This window comes from Anoplopoma fimbria, chromosome 9, assembly GCF_027596085.1.
Source record: "Anoplopoma fimbria isolate UVic2021 breed Golden Eagle Sablefish chromosome 9, Afim_UVic_2022, whole genome shotgun sequence".
Lineage (NCBI taxonomy): Eukaryota > Metazoa > Chordata > Actinopteri > Perciformes > Anoplopomatidae > Anoplopoma > Anoplopoma fimbria.
The window spans coordinates 30,332,081-30,357,367 of NC_072457.1; the positions used below are offsets into that span (position 1 = coordinate 30,332,081).

Consider the following 25,287-nt stretch of genomic DNA (forward strand, 5'->3'; position numbering starts at 1 on the left):
GGGAACCCCCAGTTTCACTTTCCACTTTTCCCAAAGGAGGGGAAGTGGGTTAATGGTTTTCCTGCTCTCACACAAACTGGCCGTCAGTACACATGGTGGAACCCGCCAATCACCCAAGAACAACGTAAGTGAGCGGGTAGGAGTTCAGCTTACGAGGAAAAGCACTTAAATGGCCTCAGTTGAATCACAGAGTCAAAGCAATCTTCCTCTCTACTTTCCTTTACACATCTGCAAACCTTTTTTACACTTCTTCTATTCTAGGACTAGGAGCTTTCTTCTCTGTCACCTCGCTGGTTTGAGTGGTTTCACCCTCTTTAGGGGGTAGCCTGAGGTCTTCCTCTCTGGTGCCATCACCTTCTCCTGGTAATTTATTTCCCTATGTTTTTTTTCTCTCAAGCTTAGTCCTCATGGGAGAGTCACGTGATAGCACTTCCTGTGTGCCAAGCCATGCAACTGTAATGATCCAACAGGGCACATCACTGATGCTGCCAACAGACTTTAGATGCACGATTGGCATACTATTCACAGGGTAAATATTGTATGGAAAAAGGGGTTTCATGATGATGGGATGAACTAAATGTATAGCTTTTTAATTTCAAAACAAATTCTCAGTTTCAAAGACAACACAACCTGATAAAATGGCTGTCGGCTTAAAGGTGAAATATGGGGGAATTTTCTTAAAAACAATAGAAAAAAAAACATACAAAAGTGACCATTCTTGATCACTTATGACCCACAAGAAGTGTGTGGTGGTGTTCGTGTCTACAGAGACCCTGCACTCTGCCTGTATTTTTTCCTTTCTTCTTATTTTGCTGTGTTGGGGACGTTTCTCTCCTCACTGCATTTATTACAAATCCAACAAGTCGCTTTCACACTGGGTTGTGCAGAGGTGTACGGAGGTGTTTGTGTGTTTATACGTGCTTTGTAAAATAACCGCGTGAAACAACCAGAAAACCTCTCTTCATTCTTTCTATAGCTTGCTCGACCGCCCTGCTCTCTCTACCTCGCTCACTTGTTGTGCCGAGAAGGAGAACTTTGAATGCTGTGTGTTTATGATGTTATGATTGTTCCATTACGTTTTGACATTAGTAGTAGAGACATTTTTTTCTAACCTTTACCTTGTGTTGTTGCCTCAACCTAACCAATTGTTTCACAACAATAACCATGTGGCATTGTGCATTTCTGCAAATGTAATCTGAAATGCAGTTATGAGATGTATTTTTAGCTCAGAAATGTCGACTTTCAATATAGCCATGGTTTGCAGAAAAGTACAATACCAACTATTTGTCTGGCTACCGGGTTGGGCAGAACTCAGAAAGCTGCAGTTTAATAAAGTCGGAGGGACTAGCAGGAGATAAATTTAAACTAGAATGACCACCTAACCCTTGTATGCCCCAGCCATCATTTAGAAAGCTCGACACTCACCAGCAACATTCAGCGTCCGCCCGGACGATCAGTTCCCACAAATGTGTGTTTCAGTCTTTGTTATCATAATATCTGTCCGAAATATAAAGTTTAGGATAGAAAGACAAGGCAAGAACTAGTTTCTCCTACACTTACTACAGTGACGTCACCAGCGCTGACGTGCTCAGAAAAAAAGCTAACCCTTTTCTCCTGGCAGCCACATATGCTCTCTCTCCTCATTGGGAACAATTGAAAAAAGATGCTAGCGCTCAGAAAAAGGCCCTATGTGGACACAGGCCCTGAGACATCTGTGTGACAATTTTTTGAGTTATGGCCAAAAATGTGTTTTGTGAGGTTTTACCTATGAGGGAGTTGAGTGAAGAATAGGAGGACACCCGTCTCATTTTGTCGATGGTCTCAAAAGAGAGGATGTACTCATCATTGTCGGGGCTCCCCAGGGTGCTGCTGGCGCTGCTGCTGGTGCTCAGGTTACCAGGAGAGAAGGCTGCTGGCCCACCTGGATGAAGGAAAGACACATTCACACAAAACGGTTAGCCTCTGATCCAATCAGCAACACAATCCTGACCATCACAAATGTAAAACAAGTTGAAGAAGAGGAAGAAAAGAGGCTCTTATTTAGTCTAGAAAGCACTTCAGTTGATGTAAAGGTACTATATACATTTATTTTTTTATTGTTGTGATCATTGTTGTAAACCAATAGCCAAATCAACATCCAACAAGGTCGGAGCAGTACTTATTCTTGGAGGTTGCTAGCCGACACAGGAACCTGGTCTTAATTTCAGATGTCAGCCTCAGTCACCTCCTGCTGTAATTCTCCTTATCTCAACACTACTGGTGACTCATACAAAACCCAAACGCCATGCATCCTCCAAACTGACTGCAGGCTGAATTGTGGAAAAGGAGATTGGATGAGAGTGGAAATACGCTCTGCTCGGTGCTTATTGATGATAAACACCGCTGCATATTGGCATAAGCACTGAGAATATGTGAATTAGGAATGGTGTCAGCAGTAGGTTGCACGCTTCACAGTGACAGTGATTTAACTTCACTCAGGGCTTATGCATTACCCGCAGTGTTAGACAGTTACACCATTTAGACACCGGTGCAACTTACCAAACTGCACTACACCTATAGAATGGCATGTAGCAGAGAATGGACACAAATATTAGAAATTTTAAGTATTTTAAAGCACAAATTAAAAAAAGGGTAATTTGTAGCCAGTGCTCATTGTTTTGTAGGTATAATACATCTACAAGGGAACCACATAATACAACATAACAGCTCAGTGAGCCAGCCATCTATCAGTAACCATGGTAACGGATGTTGCCTGCTCATGCCTGAGTAAGGAGTGTGTCCCACAGTGTAAACCCTTCCCCCTGTTTGAGCTCCTTGTCCCCACTGGTCATCAGACAGGCTCAGTGAGATCTGTGCTGAGCCTGAGGAGTACAGAAGCATGTTTGTTGTCCCTGTTTGCTCCCTCCTCCTTATTAGTTAATACGTGGATAAATATAAACTGCAAGAATCTGCATCATATTGGTGCAGAGAGCTGAGATGGAAATTATTAAATTATTGAACAAAAACAAGCTTTCCAGATAGTAACTTTTGCAGTGAAGGCAATCGGCAAGTTATAGAAACGTATAACTAAACATTTAACTGCAGAAACCTCACGTCCACTACATCTACGGTTTGAGCTTCTCTCATCTGGCTGTCCATTTAGGGTCCCAAAGGCCAGCCGGAACATATATAATCCGTCTTTTATTCTCCATGCTTTACAGGCATTGAACACAGAATGACCCTTCGGGCATCAGAAGCTTTTGTGTAATGTACCACGGTACATGTAGGCACTGCCGACACTGCTTCACAAGCAGGAGAACTCTGCTCTTTCGGCCAACATAGCATGGACTGAGGTATTGATAGCTTCACTTGACTACATTTATCATTTATCACTTTTTAAAAGGTTTTTGGAGTGTGAAGATGTTATTGACAAAAAAAACTTAATTTAATAAAAAATAAAATGTAATAAAAACTGAAAACCTTTTTGATGGGTACTGCTGTTTGACCTCCTGAATGTAGAGTGCCCTCAACAGCTGAAATTGTGTCTTATTGTGTAGTGAGAATTCAGGCTGATGCGATGATAGACAGGGATTGTTTAGAGAAAGGGCCAAGGTTTTTCCACTGAAGAGGAAGCATCATTTTGGAAACCAAATATCTTAATCTGTCTTCTTACACAACTAAATCGTGCAGTTATAATAAATGGTCCATGTGTGTTTTGGCATTTATCCACACCACAAAATTGTAAGACATGAATGACAAGGATGAGGAGCTTTATCAAGTTACTTGTGCATTGGAATAAATAACACACCTCAAACTGGCCAAAATGGTCTGAACCTCTCTGCTGGTTGTAAAACCTCTTATTAAGGCCTACTTAGTACGTCTCAAAAAAAGGAATGACAGAATGAATAAGTAAGTATGGGGATTATTACATCTACCGGCCAAAGCTGCAAACCTTATGAAATGTGCTGATGGTCTCTCCTTGGATTAATTTCTGTCATTCAGCAGACTAAATTGTTTTAATTAATCTCAATTTCTGCTTCATTTTATTTAGATCGCTCCCATCGGCCTTATCTTCGCTCCATTTCCCAGCACTCTCTCCCCGTCCTACCTTCTTCATTGAGGTTGAGGTTCTGCAGGCTCTTGTTCAGGTTGCGTGCAGTGGTGGCAGCTCGGATGTTGGTGTAGGAGTTGACCGATCGCAGGCGCGGGATGGCCGGACTGTCCCTCACTGGAGTCAGGTTACCAGGCTCTGCATGTTAACACAGGAGAGTGTAAATCAGATCAGAGCCAGGATAATCCCAAACATGGAAAATAAATGTTCCATAACACTTTAACCATGTCTATAACACATTACAAAAATACTTAAAATGTATAATAATGTGTAATAAAATAGCACTGTATAATTATAAGCATTCATCAATATTCATAATGATTTATAACAATAATATTAAAACAATATAAAGATTGCATGATAACTTATAATGTCAAGTATCAACATTCTTCATAATTATTTTATTTTGCAAAGATCATTGTATTAGAATTTTTGGAAAATGCCTAATCAGTGGCGAGACGAATCAACCTTATATAAATGATCATAGTGACTTAGTTTTCAAACATTCAGATTTTGACCCCCTAAAAAACAATTTGCCTGGGGCAAGTAACAATTTAAAGTTAATTTTCTGCCCAGCTACCAATCCGGTTGTATTCCATAGTCCTAATATCTGGTCACAATTTAGGAAATACTATTTACTTACAAAGTCCTTATTTATTATATATTATTGCACACTAAGTTTAAATGAGACGAGTACATGACAATTCCCCCTGTTGTAGACACGGGCTCATGCAATTAAAGATTGTTCACTGTGTCCATTTGACAAAAGCCAAATTAACCAAAACATATTCCGATTTAAATTCTACTTGTGAATGATGAAAAACATCAGATAAAATGTACAATCCACCTCTATAAATTTCCTCAAATGATCTGCATTATCTAAACTCAAGTGACTGTGCAAATATAAATTGCGTGATAGTGTGTGTGCGTGTGTGTGTCTGCAGTACCTGCGGTGTTGGCTGGTGACGGCACTGAATAGTTCTTCTCCTCTTCTATAAACTGGAGGGCAACTGTACAGAAGTTGCTTTCATATTGGACCACCAGGTGACTCAGTGCTACTACCAGCTCCTGTCAAACGCATATGAAAGAAAAAAAAGATCATTCAGTTTCACGGATTATGATTTTCTTTCACTTCATGTCTTAATATCTTCAAGCCAAGCAGTATTTTTCCAGGTATAATGGAGACAAATTAGTAATACATCTCTTATCTCTTAGGAAAGGATCAGTTACCAGTTGCGTGAGTGTGTGTCATCATGACAAAATGCTGTCCTTCAGACACCTGTTGCAGCAGGAACTACTAACGAGGCGGGTTTGAGTAGTTTACCAGGTGTTTCTCTTAATGTCTGACTGTGGACAGATTTTGTCACTGTGATAATAATAATACAGCATCACAAACCTTCTAAGGCAACGGTCTCTGACTTTTGTAATTTGTTATTAACATTACAAAGATGAGCTTGGATCAATATACAGTGCCCTCCAGAATCATTGGCACCCTTAGTGAATATGAGCAAAACAGGCTGTGAAAAAAAAATGTCTTTGCTGTTTATCCTCTTGGTCTTTCACTCAAAATATTCACAAAAATCTTACCTTTTCATTGAAGTAAAATTATTGAAAGAAAAAAAAATGTTGACATTAAAGAAATATTTTTCTCCAAAACATGTGTGCCACAATTATTGGCACCCCTAGAAAATCTCATGATTACAATCTAACTGAAGTATAATTCCAGTCATATTTGACATTTTTAAGTTCACCTGTTTGATTAGGAACTTAAGTGGTCAACCATGACTTCCTGTTTCACTGGGGTATAAATATGAGGTGACACAGGCCAAATTCCCTTAGTCATTCATCACTATGGGAAAGACCCGAGAACACAGTGACGATGTGCGACGAAAAGTTGTTGATCTGCACAAATCAGAAAATGGATATAAGAAAATCTCTAAACAGTTGAAAATACCCATTTCCACTATCAGGGCATAATTAAGAAGTTTAAAGCGACAGGAGATGATAAGAATCAGCCTGGAAGAGGACGTGTGTGTACACTGACCCCACGCACCGTGAGGAGGATGGTTCGACTGGCAAAAGAATCTCCAAGGATCACAGCTGGAGAATTGCAGAGGTTAGTTGAGTCTTGGGGTCAGAAAGTCTCCAAAACTAGCATCAGACGCCACCTACATCACCACAAGTTGTTTGGGAGGGTTGCCAGAAAAAAGCCTCTGCTGTCAATCAACAACAAACTAAAGCGCCTACAGTTTGCCAAACGTTACTGGGACTTTCAATGGGACCGGCTTATATGATCAGATGAGACCAAAATAGAGCTTTTTGGCAACAAACATCAAAGGTGGGTTTGGCGTAGACAGAAAGATAGCCATACAGAGAAGCACCTCATACCCACTGTGAAGTATGGTGGCGGATCTTTGATGTTGTGGGGCTGTTTCTCTTCCAAAGGCCCAGGACATCTCGTTAGGATACATGGTATCATGGACTCCATGAAATACCAGCAGATATTAAATGAAAACCTAACAGCCTCTGCCAGGAAGGTTAAAATGGGCCGTGGTTGGACCTTCCAGCAGGACAATGATCCGAAGCACACCTCAAAATCTACACAAAAATGGTTCACCGACCACAGAATAAAGGTTTTGCCATGGCCATCACAGTCCCCCGACCTAAACCCCATAGAGAATCTGTGGGATGAGCTGAAGAGGAGAGTCCACAAGCGTCGACCTCGGAATCTGAAGGATCTGGAGAGCTTCTGCATGGAGGACTGGTCTCAGATCCAGTGCCATGTGTTCACCAACCTCATCACGCATTATAGGAGAAGACTCAGAACTGTTATCTTGGCAAAGGGAGGCTGCACAAAATATTAAATGAAGGGGTGCCAATAATTGTGGCACATATATTTTTGAGAAAAATATTTGTTTCATGATAAGAATTTAATGTTTCTTTCAATTATGTTTCTTCAGTTAAAGGTTACATTTTTGTGAATATTTTGAATGGAAGATCATGAGGATAAACAATAAAGATTTTTTTTCGCATCTCATTTTTACTAAAGGGTGCCAATAATTCTGGAGGGCACTGTAGAAGGAGAGAGTCATAATGGACACTCTCAATAAATCCCAAAACCTGAAATGCAAATTGTAACCATTCGTAATCCTTAGCTGGCTGCCAACAAAGACAGTTGAACTTTTGAGTTACTTTAGATTGAACTCTGAGAATCATTTAAGTGTAGAACATACGGACATGAGAGAAGTATTGATCCTCTCAAATGGACTTATTCCCCAAATTTTGAACTACTCCTTTAACTATTTCCTGAGGGAAACATGGCCATTTGTTTGTTTAATCTAGATAATAATCTTGTCATCATCCAATATAGACTCTGCTGCTATTGAATTGACCCATTTTCACTGCATCAAATAGCATACCAACCATCTACCTGCACTGCAGTGTAGTAGTCATAGGACAAGTACTAGGACAAGGACAAGCCCACAGTTATCAATTGTTTTCATATATTTTTTTGAGCCATAGCTTCTATTCGCATCCTGCATTTTACTTGATTGTCTTACTATGATATGCATAAAATAAATTAATCAAATTAGTGTTTTGTGAGAGTGTCATTGTGCTGCAGTTACCTTGCGGACCACAGGGCTGCCATCGTTGATGAGCTGGGCCAGCATCATGGCCACGTTGTGATCGATGGTGGTGGAGTGGTCCGTCCTCTCGGCAGAGTTTCCCACAAACGTCCCCAGAGCAAAAACAGCTGCACACCTCACCTGAAGAGGCACAACAAACAGCAACTCTTTCATTTCCTCTTAGTTCAATAAAGATGTAGCTATGGTGTTGACACTATTTAAAACACAAGGTTAAAGATGTTTTAATGGGGTTGGATGTTTTGTCAGTCAGGTCTTCCTTCATCGATTCACAGCTCTGCTCTTTTTTAACTGTCTGAAGTCAGCGTGTTCAGCAGACAACAACAATATTGAAGGATTTAGAGGTAATTATGGTGCAATTTTCTCTCAATCTAACACTAGGAAATACTCCAGAGATGATCAGTTCTGTGTGTTTTTGTCACTATAACTCATCACTTTCTCTGCCCGCTTCATTGGATGTTTAATCCAAACTTGCCATTACACAGCAGGAATTTCCCATCAGGGGACTGAACTGAACCAAATTACAGCACAAGAATTAATATTTGGTTGTATTGTTTGTTGAGGTGAAAGAAAACATATTTTTTTCATTGCAAGCATCAATATGTATGATCATCATCATCAACGCTACTTTTTAATCTTGCAATGAAACTTTAACCAGATGTTGCTTTGATATGTTTTGCTTCACTCCAATTAAAAATGATCAGCTCAAGCGTGTCAGATTAACATTTTCTTTCAGAAACCTGGAATAAAAGAAAGTCATAAAAAAAATCCATGTGACTCGAATAAAAAACAAGACTATAACACAAGAAAGCATCTTAATGTGCCGTCTTCAGTCAATTCTACCATCAATCATAATTTAAATCTATGCTATTTTTAGAAGCCATTGCAGTGATGTTGATGTATTGCATCCTGACATCCTGATTTTATTGAATGGCTTTGTTGAATACTCGATTCTGATTGGTCAATTATGAAATTCTATGGCCTGTTCTGTCTCTATAGCAGCACCTCTGTGGCACACGTTTTTTTTCTAGTAAAACGTTTTGCAGGTTTTCAGTGAACTTCACTTGAATTTTCAGCACAATATAATGTGAATCAGTGCTCATTACTTTGAATGTCTGACGAGTGTACACAGGCTTTTGTGTGCAACAGTTCATATTTTTCTGTGCACTTAAAAAATGCTTTTTTATTAAGAACTACTTAAATATTTTATGGAAGCATTTAATGCTTTTAACAACAAAATACAAATTCCCTGACAGGACTCCATGCCACTGGGGCATCCCTGAACATTATAAACTTAAACTACAAAAATGGTATCTGTTTTTCTGCTGGACTGTCAAGGTGTTGTAGTATTGTGTCCCACTCTTGCACATGTCCTTCCATCGCTGTGCTTGCCAATACAATATCTTCTATTTAGCTATTCTATAACACCACCTTTATAAATGGATCCTTTAAAATCAACTTGAATTCAACCAGAGTACAAAACAATTTCAAGTCATTGTGCACATTATTTCAGATAGAATGGCAGCACTTTTCAAAGCTTTTCTCTCTTTTCACTGACATTGAGGTTGACAATGTGACACAGTGTGAATAGTCTCACTTGAACAACCAAGGAGAATTAAAAAATCCAGTCATCGAGACGGTCTGTCTGAGTCTTCAGTGGCCTTAAAAATAAACACATACTCTGAGATGTCCTAATGTAAAATACATGTACAACCTGGAAATGCAGCTGAAAAAGTGCCGTGTGTGTGTGTGTGTGTGTGTGTGTGTGTGTGTGTGTGTGTGTGTGTGTGTGTGTGTGTGTGTGTGTGTGTGTGTGTGTGTGTTGCAGACCTCAGTTTCAACCCTACGGCTAAAGCAGCTGTCTTTCCAAGGGAAGAAGGAAGTTACTCCTGGAAACAGATGTTCCTTGTGTGTGTGCGTATGCGTGCGTGCGTGCGTTTGTGAACACATGCAAATATGTGTCAGCAGCAAGTGTCTGGTTGAACCTCAGGCCAAGCTCTGCTCGCTGTCCCTCTGGTCCACACACGACCCAGTCAGATGCCAACCGTCCAGTTTTAACACCATGGGTCCAAACTGTGTGTTTCTTCTCGGTGTGTGAGTTCATGTGTATCTTTTTCTGAACTGTATGCACATGTTTGTCCTGCAGAATATCTGTGGGTACCAGATAAGTCCTAGACATTTTTCTCAGTGGATTTGTGCTCTTGTTTTGAATACAAGATAATATTGTGTTGTGTTTTTCTACCGGGACCCTATTTTCACATGTTTAATCAAAGCTGCTAATATATAGGATTTGCATCTTGATTGAAAAGCAATTTAATGTCAACGTTAAAATCGTGTATTGCCAATTTACAATGAAAAATAAAAGAAGGAAAAAGCCAATAACATTTTTGTATTCGATTAGAACATTTCGGACATGGCCACAAATTCTGGTTGGAGAGTCAAGGTTTTGTTATTAACGCCATAAATGTGCAGTTTGTATTCATTCTGAAACTTTATATTTTAGGGGACTGTTAAGTGTGTTTTTGTCACCTGACGGCAAATTATTGGAAGACAGTTGTGCTTCATTTCTACTGAATATTAATAGGCGGCTGCACTCGACCTGCTTTGAAAAAGAAAAAGAACCATCTATTAAAGAAGAAAAAACATTGATGACCATGCAACAATCATCATTTGCAATACAAGATATTCTTGAATTGCCCTTTTGGCAGTGAAAAAGATCAAACATATCTCCTCGTACCTTTTCAAATGTACCTGAACTGTTATAAACCTCTCTCTCACCTCAGGGATGGGATCCGACAGCAGAGTGTACAGCTTCTCGTGTGCACTGTCCCGAACTCCACACCAGCGTGCCGGTTCAAAGTTCTGCCAGATGCGGCCCAGGCAAATGGCCACCCACTGGCGGAGCAGAGGGTGGGGGTCCGACAGCTGTTCCAGGCAGTTGGCTATTAGGTTGCCCTGCAGACAGGCCTCCTGGTGGGGTGGGGGGGGGATAAGTTGTCCATAAGTGCACTTTATATTTTCAAGTTTTAAGTGGGTTGATACCTAGGTACATTCAATACATGCAAGAAGAATTTAAGGACTGTGAGGTATGAAGTAATAGAAACAGTGGCAAGGCCATTTGAGCAAGAAATAATTTCCCATGAGGCACCACCTATTAAAAACACTCTGGTCTTGAAACCGTGGTAGTTGAAGCTGACCTGCTGCCAGTATTTCATTTTTAATAAAATGACAATATGTGCATCAGTCTTCAGTCTTAACCATCCTGAGCAGCACAGAGGCTCAAGGCTTAGACTTGTACTTGACTTGTACATCATTAGTCAGTTAATTATCTCTAACCTGTAAGCCCACACTGTGATGGACAAAATCATTATGAGGCGTGCAGCAGTATGACTTCATTCCTTTGAACCCCCTCAGCGCTCATCTAATCTTTTTTTTGTTTGAACAAAAGGTAATTGGTCCATCAAGGTTTTAGGCTGACTAAAGTCCTCTATTCAAAATCCTCTTAAAACTTTATTTTTGATTGAATCAATTTGTGGAGAGCACTCACAGGGACTCTCTCTTTTCTTTTTTTCTTTGTTGCCTTTGTGTTTCTTCTTTTCATGGTGTAACACAAAAACAGAGCGTTGACTGACTGTAAAGGATGATGAACTTTGTGAAAGTAAAACAATGTGTCTGTCAAGTATTACAAAATATAAGGCCTGGTTGGAATTTACTGTAATACAATGGCTCAAATGGTAAAGTCAGCGTAATGTATCTTTTAACAGCTTTAATTCCATCAGTACAACAAAAGAGTTAGACTGTCATTACTCAGATTCTTTCAGCTTCTCTTTTGAACAGAAATATTGTTTTTGATTCACTTTTTACTTCAATCACTTCTAATTTGTTCTACTGTTAATAAAACTTAACACTTCCTGCTTGTGTTTCACATTAAAAAAAAAATGAAGACTGGAATGAATGAAAGAGCAGCAGATAGGTGAATATGACATTAGTGCTGTGTGAAGTTTGCCTACACAGTCTTGATTTTATCAAGGCAACGAGTAAACAAAACACAATATACTTCTGGTCTGGTTTCATCTGCAGTTGATTTAAATAAAGGCTTTCAAGGTAACCAGGAAGTTATGGTATTCTGTTTTCTATGTGTGACAACAACACAACAGTCATAAAAGCCTGTAATGCAGCAACTCATACCAACATGAACAACAACATATGGACCTATTTCAGTGGGCTGAGAATCCTTATTTGTGTACCTATCAGCACAGAAACGATGTGCCTCCTCCACCTTCTTCATGTGCCACAGATTGCTACTGCGTTGTTCACTGAGCTCTGATCAAGTCTCCCAGCTAAACCCCAAGAGCTACAATATTACAACGACAGTGGTCTGTGTGTATGTTTGCGACAATGTTACCGCAGTAATGAGTGCCGTTGTTGAAAGTAAGAGGGATAAATAATGGAGATGTGGAGCAGGCAGAGAGTCTCTGTAATGTTTGGAGCATCTATTATTTACAGGCCTGTGAGAGAGGCAGAGGCATTTACGAACAGGGATATGGAAGAAGAATAGGTGATTCTGAGCTTGAGAGCACAAATAGCTTTTCTGATTTGTCACATTTTGAGTGAGAGAAGTACTGTCAGGTAATGAAGAAAAAATATGTCAGTCATATAACATTCAGAACTAGACAGAAAAATAATTTCAGAGAGCAGTAGTGAAAAAGCTGAAGGGAGTAATGGTGGAATATTTCTTTGTGGAAGAGTGTGTCAGTGTGTGTGTGTGTGTGTGTGTGTGTGTGTGTGTGTGTGTGTGTGTGTGTGTGTGTGTGTGTGTGTGTGTGTGTGTGTGTGTGTGTGTGTGTGTGTGTGTGTGTGTGTGTGTGTGTGTGTGTGTGTGTGTGTGTGTGTGTGTGTGTGTAGTCCACAAAATGACAAGCTACATCATCCCAACACCCCACCCTCGGATGTTTGATCAGCATCAGGCACAAAGGGCTTCTGGGATTGAACACCGGAGGCCAGGAACAGGCCGAAGTGACACCTGCGGTGATAAAGTGTCACCATGGAGGTGGCGGGGACGGAAGTGGAGATTATAGAGGCGACTGCTGGCAACAAAACTGTCACATAGCCAATATCTCCCGGAAATACACAATGGGCAATAGAGTAATCTCTCAAAATGACGTCCGGCCCCGGAAGAACCCACTGAGGTGCTGCTGAGGGAAGTAAATTAATAATTTGGTACATTCTCTCTTTGGGCTTCAAGCAAACACACAGGCAGCGGTCCAGATATACAAACATATCAACACATGCTTAGACACAAGCCTGTACCTGTCCTGTGTTGTAGCTGTTGACGATAACAGCCAATATGAAGACAGCCATGGTTCGATGCTCAGCCTGTAATAAAGAAAAGATCTGTGAGATTATATCTTATGTCAATATATCTACTGTGATACTACAGTCTGAAGACAATCTGTTCAATGTATTCATTTATATTATATTTATGGTGAACACTCACTGGCATGTAACTGTCAGCTAACACCGACAGGAAGTACTTGTGTCCGTTGTCTTTCACCAGGTCAGCTTGACATGACTGCAGAGACAGATAGGGAGAGAGAAAGAGGAGGGTTCACTTTAATGCAGACCGATCGATCGGTTTATCTCTACCAAATACATTTGCTTTATTTCTTGTGTTGTCCACTTTATTCAATTTATATAACGACAATAAAACTGTGACGTAAATAAGCTGATAAAACAAAAAACTTAAAGACAATAAGGGTTTTTGCAAAAGATAAGGCAGCATGCTTTTAATTTGTGTGAGTGTTTTACATAACTTACACTGTCCACGGCGAGGATTTTAGCCCAGATGAAAACCAGCAGAGGCCGCAGCTCTCTGGCTGAGCTCTGGAGCAGCTTTAATACGTAGGGGAAGATCCCAACGGACAGGGCCTGGAAACACACACACACACACACACACAGCACTGATGTTTATAGAGCAGTATTGATATTGCAGTTTATGATCCAGGCCTTGCGGCTGAACGTATTTGGCTACCAAGACACACCTGTGGTCTGAAATTACAAAGTAATTACACAGGAATGTAATTTAGCTGAGCAGGAGCTGGGAGGATGATCTTAACTGTGACTTGAGTTCAAAAATCTGTCCTTTTTTTCTGCTTTGTCAATATGATGAGTTTACCTTTTGGAGCACTCAGTAAGCTACAAACTTAGACTGTGAGTGACAGGACAAGGCAGTTAGAGTTGGAACTGGCTCAGTGCTTAGGTCAAATAAAATAACACAGTATTAGTGTGTATCTTTCAAGTGATACAAATAAGTGAATATCAGTGGCATTATTCTGGCGTGCCAGGTTATATTATTTAATTCCTTTTAAGACAGGACTTTGCTGTCGGTTTACAAAGCAATTTATTTTATGTTCAGCATGTTAACTGAGAGTCACCTATTGATCATAGTAAATACACATGGATTTTCTTTTCAAGCCATAAAAATAGTTTTTAGGAAAAACGCTTTTCCAAGCACTTTCTGAGAAGATTAATACCACACATGGCTGTGCATTCAGTATGGAGCTGGAGTGAAGAAACTACTGGTTTATATTAGCTCAGTATAAAGACTGGAGGCAAGGGGGGGACAGCTAGTAGTGACTTATGTATTCAGGAAGCTGAAGCCTCATGTCGGCTACACATACATTTTTAAATACATTTTCTTTGCACAAAAGGCGGATTGTGGATGTTGTCCCCGTTGACATACATTGAAAATGCATTAAGTAGAGATCTGTTAATGGCCAGTACGAACAAAGGGAATGATAACAGCATGAGAAACCTGCTTCAACATTTATATGGGTACCTGACTATTGTTTTAGGCTTAAAAAACTGGTCAACCTATCCTTTAGGAACTTGTTTTTACTTGGAGACAACATCTTGCACGTTAAAGGGTCTGCGCAACACGAGACATATTTTCTAACTTCTTTGGTTCCGTGTGTCTACCAATGCAGTTTTTATTTTTATGTGAGAATGCTGAAATTCCTTGAGTTCACTGCTATGCTGAGCAGAAGGCCAAACTATGAACAATATTTTCTCTCCATCTCTCTAAAAGTGTTACCTTCTGATGACCGTAGCCAAAGGCTTAGCAGCAGGTGTGAGCTCAAGACTAAGGTTAGCGGGAGGCTAAACTATTACCAACATTTCTTTCTACCACTACTCTACAAGTCTAACCGAGTTTAATGTCTGTAGTGTTAACCAAAAAGTAAAGAGTCTTTTGAATAAATGACATTAAAAAATACAGGGACACTATATCTTAACGTACCAGGCTGACGGCCCAGGGACCAAGATCCAGAAACCGTCCAAGCAGGTCCAGTGCTCGCAGCCGATGAACCTGACTGAGGAGGACCTGAAAGAGAGCAGAGGTCAGAGGTCAACTGTGCTGCCTCCAAACCAAGAGGAAGCCCGGGATTAAAGGAGGAAAGGGAAGAGGAGGAGGGGGAAAGAAGGACAGCGGGAGAAACGGCAGAGAGGTTGAGGAGGTGGAGTGAAACAGGTGGCGCTCACACCACTACTGGTAACACATTGGCACCAGGTCGCGCTTGTTTACTTCGTGGGTGCGTACACAAGCATACATGTGTGGGCGATTGGGTGCGTCCTCTTGGCTGCCATTTCACTCGGCTTAGGACAATACAATAGTGCGTGTTTGTACATTTTGGTTTATGGGTATGACAGGGATGCCAAACGGGATCACGATGTAGCAGTTTTGGCCAAGGAGCACTATTTTAAGGAGGCATATGGTATGTGCTAAAAATGTATGTGTGTGTGTGTGTGTGTGTGTGTGTGTGTGTGTGTGTGTGTTAAAGCAGTATTAAGCTCAGTGCAGCAGAGTCTGTGTGAGGGCTGGACACCGGTCTCTGTGTGTGGGAACAAGCATATGGAGGAAACCAGGTCTAAACACACACAGGTATTATTATTAGGATTCTCCGTGACTTTACCCCGTTGTGCGTGACCACACAAACAGAAGGAGGCCGGGGGAAGACCGGCCCAGGGTTACCTCCAGCTCCAAAGAAGAGCGTGGGAACATGCACATTTGTGTGTGACGTAGTTGCTCTATAACCCTTTTTATTTATTTTTTTACATGTTCTTAAGTCATAAAGAGAAAAAAAAATTGATCACCAAATTTTTTTTTCCTGTAGATTTTGGTACAGATGTCAGTGAATATTTTCCACACAGTTACACACAAGCACATTTTCTGCATATGATTAAATAATACATTTACATATGTCCATTACATCATAACAGGGCTGAATATCCCTGAGCAATGCTGCAATATTAAAATACGTATGGATGCATGTGTGTGCATATTTGCCTCAGTTCCTCATCTGCGCAACACCTTGACTGCAATCTCCTTTAGTGCGATGCGTAAGCACTTTCCATCATCATGCTGTGTGTGTACGAGCTGTGAGACACACACCGTCATGTTATATGATTCACATGCACGCCTTAATCATGCCAACTGTGTGTGAATGCGCTGCTGTTACTGTAACATCATAATTTATGAGACATTGTAATCCCTTTGCAAAATCTGTTAATCCTTCCTGGATGAAATGCCTGTTGTCAAGACAACGCCGCACCGTATCTCTCATCCCTGAGCTCTGTTGTCCTCCCTTTGCTCATTTCATTAAAGAGCATTATTGATGGAGTACTCTCTGTTGCCCGTTTCTTGTTGCTCATTGCATCTTTCAAATGGAGCCAGATTATATATTTTGGCAATAAATTGTAAATCCTCCAAGAATATGCTCCTTTTTTAACTTCATTCTTATGCAACTGTGTGCTTAAAAGGGTATAAAACCTGTTTATGTGTCCATCCGTTACATCAGAGAGCATGAAGGAGCCTTGAGATTACTCTGCCCTCACGGTGTAAAGCTGCATAATGTTGCGTAATCTTAAAGGCTATTGCTGCTATGCTTCCTATCTCTCTCTTTAAGTCCACATCAACTGCACACACACACACGCACGCCTTCACACCCCATCCAGCTCTCCCTGATCCGTCTGCCTTTTCCTTGGCTTTTAACGGGTCCCGACAGAACTGCTGTATGGACGGGCTGCGGCTCGCAGTGCGCTGAGTAAGCAGGAAATTAACATCCAACACGGACAGTGGCGCACCACCACTACGCTGCAATATAATACAACACCACCACTGTACAACCCCACGGGATGTTGGTGGTGGTGGGAGGGGGAGGGAAAGGGAGGGGACAAACATCCAACTGCTATCACTCAACAGATTAAGTACCTGGCATTGTTTTAGCCAGATTTCATCCTTATTAAGGCATCCCAAACTAATTTAACACCACAACATGAAACACAGCAGCCACTGCTCTTGTTATAGGTTTTGTTGCAACGGTTGTAATGAAGAAAACGGCCTGCAAATGTTGAGCTCAATTTACAGCAAGGATTTTGCAGTACATATCTCACTTTTCTACTGGCAGACCTATAGTGGCGACCTGGAGGAAAGAGTGTCTTTTATAAAGGACGGGATGAAGATAAGTAAAGAGAGGTAGCGGCGAGAGTTAACGGTATATAAAGTATTACTGTAATGGTAATATCCTAATCTAATGGTGGACTCTTGGCAGGTGATGTTTGTGTTTAATAAAGGTGCTCTTGCATGGTTTGCTTGTGCATAACGGAGAATGAAGCTCTTTTCAAACATGGACTCTGCAACATCGGTGGATAGTGCATAGTGAATCATAATTATAATGCTGAATTAACATTGAAAATCACAATCGCTTTTGGATTGCTGAATTCTTCGGTGTTTTGTTCTAAAATATCATCTCTGCCTTTACGCATGTTGAATCATTCTAGGCTGACGCCCAGCCTTTATAAAGCCAACATCTCACTGATTTCAAAACCAGTCCGTGACCATAAGGTCGGCCCTTCATATCGCCCAACTTCGCCCTATTAAAAAGTGCAATTACTACGCAAATTATTTCTTGCTCTTTTGCAAAGGCCGCCGTCTCTTTCCATTTCTGTTTCCCTCAAATATCTCCCATCGACATGTAGAGATGAAAACATCACCTTTTGCTATACGCTGATGACATCCTTTTATACATCTCCAACCCACAGGCATCAATTGTTCTTGTCAACTATAGCACACAAACACACTTAATTCTAATTATTAGAAATAAATGATTGTATTTTAAATCAAATATTTGCTTTAATTAAAAAATATTTTCCCCAAGTAGCTCCAATTCTAAAAAGTTTCTCCAGGAACTGTTTCAGGCCTAGATTAAACTATACATTAAGAGTCCAAAATTCTATCTGGACCTGACATGAATGATATTGGGGGTTTTTCCACCTGGAAAAAGGGATATTTCGGTAACATATGTGACCTACATTTTTAGGGACAGTTTGTACAGTTAAGAGTTGTTTACAATGTCCCTAATATCCTTAAGCACTTTTGAAAGTTTATTTAAAAGACATGGAAGCATATGCCTCAAATAACATTGATGGACTGGTGGATTGAGAGCTTTTCTGCCTTCTGGCTCAGCTCCTTCTTCACAATGGTCTGGTGAAACGCCCGCATCACTGCTGGCGCCACAACTAACCACCCTCACTCCTGAACAAGACCCCAAGATACTTGAACTCCCTCACTTGGAGCAGTGACTCAGTCCCAACCCGGATGGTGCAATCTACCATTTTCTGGCAGAGAACCATGGCCTCAACCTTGAAGTCACTGACTCATCGTAACGGCACCAGTGCGTGCGGAAAGACACATTCTGATTATAATGATTTTCTTTAATGACTGTTCAGAATTTCATTTAAACATTTACTAATAAAATTATCTTTTTATTTTTTTACTTCATCCCCTATTTCTCTTTGTATGCTTTGCATTTATTTATTTACATGTCATGCTTATGAGGCTTACTTGAATTGAAAAAAATAAAATATAAAGAGAGAAAGATTTCTTTTGTGTGTGTGTGTGTGCGTGTGTGTGTGTTAGTACCTGCAGGACGATTGGGAGCTGCTCAGGAGGGTTTCTGTTCTCCACCCCCATCGTCAACCACACCTGAAACGCCGTCAGCTGTTCGGCAAAAAAGGGACTGTGCTGTGGACACAAAACACACACAAAATGTTTTAAAGAATTTATCTTGCCTACACATTCTATCTGTATCTCTCTGTATCTTTATCTCTCTCTCTCTCACACACAAGTCATAATGAGCCAGTCTGCAGTGACTAGCTTATCACTTCATGAGCGCTCTGACACAATGAGCTCAGAAGTGACACTGCATTGCAGTAACGACATGAATCCTGATCTATCATGATCACCTTCCCTCTCCCCGCTGCCGTGGCAGTTTGCCTGATTGATTGGTTGCTGGCCGCAGAGTTTTTGATCACTCCAGGAGTTAATATTGCACTAGGAATTACAACAGTGTTGTGTAGACTGTTGATTGATGTAGAGTGGGAAAATATCAAAGCTTTGCGGCTGAATTGTTAAATTAATTTATGCATAATCAAAGCTACACACTCACATACTCATGGATACAGGAAGAAAGTGGTGTGTGGTTGTGAAAAGCGAGTTTAGTGATTGAGCTCCTGTTTTTAGACCGCCTCAGATAGTAAGATCAATCTTAAAATGTCTCAATCTAGGTTGATTACCCAGTGGCTCCTGTAGCTACAGGTCTAATGTAAGCTTACTAAAGCTCTACAAACTCTACTGGTCGCACAATTTCTGTTTAATAACCAAAAGCAACCAGATAATTAAGACAGAGGTTCATAAAATATATTAAGAGAAACAAGGACCAAATATATGTTTTTTCTTCTGCATTTAATTCTTATTTTCAATTTGTCTTTTTTTTGGAATTGCTTACAATAAGGCAGGAGAGGAAAAATATACAGTATAAGAAGAGCAGAACATAAAACTGAATTTGTTAAATCTACTGTGGACTTAAATCATTTGTGACAGAGACCAAGAAAATGAGGTAAACAGTTGAAACGCATCGGTGAAGAATTAAAGGCTCCTGGAAAATGGAGCAAGACAGAGAGCGACGACTTCCTTTAGTAGTCCAGAGAGGCTCAATTACAGTGCCGGTAAGTGTTTTTGGTTCGAGTGCAGTAGAAAGGGGAGGAGGATCGAGGATGGGAAAACTGCCCCCAGGGGAGCAATGAAGAAGATGCCCACCTCTGAGGGCCAGGTGGAGGAGAGGAAAGGCACAGATAAAAAGTGCTAACATCGGGGAAAGCCGCTCTGGTCCCACTTGCTCTGTTGTCAGAGTTTTCTGATTACAAAGCACATTTTGGTGCTGTCTAGCATCTGGTGAGTGCGTGTCTGCTCAATCTTGCACACAAAAATAAATTGCGTTGACCCAGATATCTTAAGTCATCACCAGTTCAATCAGCCTCCTGCAGCATGTTTCCACTACACTCAGCATCTCCATCACAGTCCCCTGCCGTGTTAGTACATATAACAATAGACTGGCTGAAAGTGCAGGGGCCAGTGGTTTTAGCAACTATTTTTTATTTGACACTCACACTTGAATTATTAGATCTGACGTCTCACAATGTTATCCACTGGGAATGAGTGTGTGTGTGTGTGTGTTCAGAGATTAATAGAGATGCTGTAGATGCTGGTTGTTAAGAACTTGCAGTGTAAACAAGAACTGTTGATGTTTACAGGCGACGATGAGAGGACAGGTCCAAGATAAGAGCCATCCATCAATGCTAGATAACCAGAAAACACTAACCTATTACAAAGGGAACATCTTTCCACTTCTAAAGAAAAGCTGAAAAGTTCTGCAGTCTTTGATTTTCTCACACACGCACACACTCACGCACTTACTCTGAAGGCGGTGCCCTCCTCAATGATGGTAGGCAGCTGAGAGAGGCATATGTCCACGGCCAGGTCCCACGCTTGCCTGTAGAGAGGCGACACACACAAACTTCATCAAAATTACGACATTTATTATACGGAATAATCCTAAAACCAGTCACATTTGTTGCTTTTATAGCATTATGACCTGAAGAAACAGAAACAAATGCATTCCAGCACTACAACCCTTGTTCATGGCTATCCTTTCCCCACTCTCATTGTCATTCTCATCAGCTCACAATTTCTTCCTTGCACTTTCCCGGTGCACATACACCTCTTTCAAATTCCCAGCCCGAGGTCCTGGAGAGGGCAGCAAGGAGCCTTTAATCCCTTTCTAAACACCAGCGTTCTCTCATGGTCATCATATTTAATTCATGGGGTTATGTAACTTGTATCAAACCTTTTCACAGCTTCCCAAGTCTTTCGGTCCATCTCTCTTTGCTTTCCCTTTCCCCGCTGCTTTTTCTTTCAGCATATTGTGCTTGGGTTCTCGATGGGGCTTTTCCCCCTCAGTTAGCATGAGTCAGGGGTTTGGGTCAAGTTCACAGAGTCGAGATGCATACATGTCAAGTGCATGGAAAGTGTTGCTGAACGTGTGACAGTGTTTATTCGTTCTGAGACTCTTTCTGTTGCTTGAGCAGCTTTCCCCATAAGCTAGGAGCAATATAATAGAGTTTAGTAGTGTTAAAGGAAAAGTGTGTAACATTTAGGGGGATTTATTGGCAGCATTGGAACATAATATTCGCAACTATGTTTTAATCAGTGTATTATCACCTGAAAGAAGGAATCGTATTTATCTACATAGAGAGCATGTCCTCTTCCACGAAGTCCAGCATTTTGAACCGCCGTATTTCTACAGCGGCCAAGACACTGGCTCTGTTGAATCCCATTCGTTTTTGGTTCTGAAACCCAGTATTAAAAGGGCATCTGTGCAAAATTACAGACACACAATGTAACTGGTGTTTTGTTGTCTTTATTATCATGCTACCGTGCCCATTTACGCTTTTCTTTCTTCTCCTCCAACTACACAGCCACATACATGGACACAAACACAGACACATACAAACAAGCTCAAGCATATAGGCCACTGTGGTGAAGTGAACCAGGCGAAGTGAGTGACACTTGAGTTGACTGCAACTGTACTCGTTACTGTACGTGCAATAAAATATTTGCGATTAAAAAGCTATTTCTTTATCAAATCATCTGTGCAACAAGAACGGACACGTAAAAGAAAGTGAAACCTAAGTCAATCGGCAACTGGTGCTATGTTTACACAAACACAGCACACAATCAGCCAAAACCTTTTGTAAACTTCTCTGCTGGTTGAGACAAAGCAGCCAGGAGGACAGAGGACAAGAGGGCAGGGAAGAGAAGGAATGACTGATACTGACGGATGTTTGCGTTTTTCTTTTTTTATAAACCTCACTCAGAAGTGTTATTTATTTTATCGACATTTTAAGTTTTTTTTCCAGTGAGATATTAGTGACTTTATATAGTGACTTTGTTGTTGCAAACATCAATGGTGCTGCTCTACAAAGAATATGTACAGCAGGTAAAATAAGTATTGAACACGTCACCATTTTTCTCAGTAAATATATTTCTAAAGGTGCTATTGACATGAAATGTTCACCAGATGTTGGTAACAACCCAAGTAATCCATACATACAAAGAAAACCAAACAAATAAGTTCAGAAATTAAGTTATGTGTAATAAAATGGAATCACACAGGGAAAAGTATTGAACATGCTTACTGAAATGTATTTAATACTTGGTACAGAAGCCTTTGTTGGTAATGACAGCTTCAAGACGCCTCCTGTATGGAGAAACTAGTGGCATGCATTGCTCAGGTGTGATTTTGGCCCATTCTTCCACACAAACAGTCTTCAGATCTTGAAGGTTCCGTGGGCCTCTTCTATGAACTCTGATCTTTAGTTCTTTCCATAGATTTTCTATTGGATTCAAGTCAGGTGATTGGCTGGGCCATTCTAGCAGCTTTATTTTCTTTCTCTGAAACCAATGGAGAGTTTCCTTGGCTGTGTGTTTGGGATCATTGTCTTGCTGAAATGTCCACATTTGGAAAGGGAGTGGTGAGCAGAGAGGTATTTAGTTGGTTGCAATCTGCAATTCCAACACTAGATATCACTAAATCTTACACACTGACCCTTTAAAGAACATTTTTTTAAACATAGACCCTTTCTTCACATTTTCTTTGTCTAAGTGACTAATGAGGACAACAATACCAATTTATAAGTGGTATTAAGCGATGGCGCTGCAGACGGCAGTCATCAAACAGGTTGCAAAGCAATCATGTCAGGCAATTTCCGAAAAGTCAATTTCCGCCCACTAAAATAACTTTTTGGTTATTTTGCCTAACCAAGTCTCTGTCAAGAAGAAATCCGTTCTGAAATTTCATGTTGCATTCACATTGTTGAAATCAGCTAAATATTCAGTCACGACATTGAAAATCTTTAAGTTAACAGTAAGCTACAATTTCTGTAAACAAACTGACAACACCGTTACTACTCTCTCAAGCTCTCCTTGTTTCCACCGTTGTCTTCCAGCAAAAAGTGACATGACAATAACAGACCTGCTGCCTCAAGCGTAAGACAAAGAAAATTGTTTTATTTCTCTAAGGTCCTTTTCATGATGTTAGACAATTATTAAAACAAACTAAGCCTGTAAGTGGCTCAAACAAGCCCTTTTAGTGCACAGAATTTGACGATGAAGAATTGTCTCATTATAGAAGATTATAGTGAACCCCGTTTAATGGCTGCAGCTTACTCCCTCAATTATGGACCAATTTGAAAAGTTGTTGTCACCATTAGTTATTTAGACCAGAAAACATTGTAAAAAAGGGTCCAAGTTTATCTTTAAATGTACAATTGAATCAACTGCTGTCACTCAAACATATATTACGCTGTGTGGCTGAAAAAAAACATTGCTGTCTAACTGAAAAAGTAAATGGAAAGTTTACTCCATCAACAATTTAAATTGTTCTAAAAGTCAACAAACGGGCAATTTATTCCAGCACCTTGGAACTTATCAGCCGGTACAAGTTCAAGCTAAATGGGAGAATTTTTAAATTCAGCTGCCACTGCAGCCGGCCTTTCAGCAAAGAAATATCAACAGTGAAAAATAGACATTACTGCATTATTAAAAACAAGCGCTATTCTTTATTCTATGTTTTTGCTTCCATATAGAGGTTTCACTGAGAAATTACACATTGGCTGAACCTAAAACAATTATCCCCAAATTTGAAGCAAAGATCACTGCTTGAATTTGTATTTATGTTGTGTTTATTTGCAATATATTAATCTTTAAAAAAAAAAAAAAAAAAAAAAGGGACACAGACAGTAGTCTCTCAGTGGACTATGATTAGAACAGTATTTGTGATAGTTTGTGCCAAAAAACTATTTCTTCTTAATATGCAATGGACATTAAAGATTTTACAGTTGAAGATAGAGCTGGATGTTGAAAAATGATCTTATCTTTCTCTTATTTTGTACCACAGTAAATGTTTAGGTCATCTTCAGGTATCCAAAGATATATATAAAAAAAAAACACTGAAATGATGAAATATTAAAATAAGCCTTTACATTTTCCTGTAATTTATTGAAGTAATTGAGAGACGAATTATATCTTAACAGACAAAATCAAGATAACAGAAATAAAGGTAATTTATAGATTTAAAAAAATATATACAGCTCCAAATGTGTTTTCCTTCAACAACAAATGACACAAAGGTATTTTTTTAGGTTTCAAAATATGAAGTACTGAAATTGGAACCTGTGTAGAAATTTTGCAAACAAACCACCATCCCTATTGGAGATTATGTAATCCAACGATGAGGAAACAAGCAGAATGAGCAGCCAAATCAGCGAAGACACGCTCACAGGGAGGAGGCTGCTGCACCATTCGAGATGACAGCATTAACTCGAACGAGCCTGCCAATACGCATGAGTAACTCATCACCAAAACCTGTCTGTGTTAGTGTGCATGGTGTGTGAGATGAGGGGACGGCCGATAACAGAGCAGTGTAGGGGACCAGTTGGTGGCTGACTAAGCTCTTTTCCCTCTTTGCAAATTTCCCCGCTGCGGGACTAATAAAGGATTATCTTATCTTATCTTATCTGTTGCCTGCAGAGAGTGGTGCAGCGACGCGCACTCACAAACACACATATAAAGTAGACGCACACCCACACTTTTACTGCCCACAAGGGAGTAATCAGCCTTGGCTTTATCTGCTCTCCCCTATTCTGCTCCATTTGAATAACAATTGCTGTTTGTGTTTGGGCACGAGCATCGATCAACGAGCCCCCAAATTGCTTAATACACCCTATCCATCCTCGTTTTTATCGTTCTCTCAGTCTTGTTTCCTACCCTCTTAAAACACCTCTCTGTCGTTATTCTGTCCTCCTTAATACTGCATCTGCTGCTGTGAAACAAAATGCAACTCCCAATTTCTTTGGCGGTAAACACTGCAATATACCCACAATCTAAAATAATGTGTAAGAGCAAGAAAGAAAGACTATTGCTTGTTCAAGGAGCGACGAGCAGTGTTCTTTACAACGAGTGATGTCAGGGTGTTACACAACAAGTCGCTTCTCCAGGCGAAGAGAGATTATTTTTCTTTTTTCTTTTCTTTTACACGAGCCAGATAATGAGTGGGAGAGATGGAGGAATGTGTTTATAGAAGACCAAGAAGAGAAACA

At 40.3% G+C, this 25,287-nt stretch overlaps 1 protein-coding gene across 3 annotated transcripts in view; it reads right to left on the reverse strand.

Moving 5' to 3' along the window:
• rptor (regulatory associated protein of MTOR, complex 1) overlaps window positions 1-25,287 on the reverse strand; it is a 146,960-nt gene that overhangs the window by 37,909 nt on the left and 83,764 nt on the right. For all 3 annotated transcript variants that reach the window (XM_054604164.1, XM_054604163.1, XM_054604161.1), the window contains exons 11-21: window positions 20,546-20,621; window positions 18,713-18,814; window positions 15,032-15,115; window positions 13,552-13,662; window positions 13,232-13,306; window positions 13,045-13,110; window positions 10,513-10,704; window positions 7,717-7,857; window positions 5,038-5,158; window positions 4,088-4,228; window positions 1,766-1,921 (exon numbers count right to left, since the gene is read on the reverse strand). In XM_054604164.1, coding sequence (XP_054460139.1) covers window positions 1,766-1,921; window positions 4,088-4,228; window positions 5,038-5,158; window positions 7,717-7,857; window positions 10,513-10,704; window positions 13,045-13,110; window positions 13,232-13,306; window positions 13,552-13,662; window positions 15,032-15,115; window positions 18,713-18,814; window positions 20,546-20,621 — 1,265 coding nt within the window. The remainder of the gene's footprint in view (window positions 1-1,765; window positions 1,922-4,087; window positions 4,229-5,037; window positions 5,159-7,716; window positions 7,858-10,512; window positions 10,705-13,044; window positions 13,111-13,231; window positions 13,307-13,551; window positions 13,663-15,031; window positions 15,116-18,712; window positions 18,815-20,545; window positions 20,622-25,287) is intronic.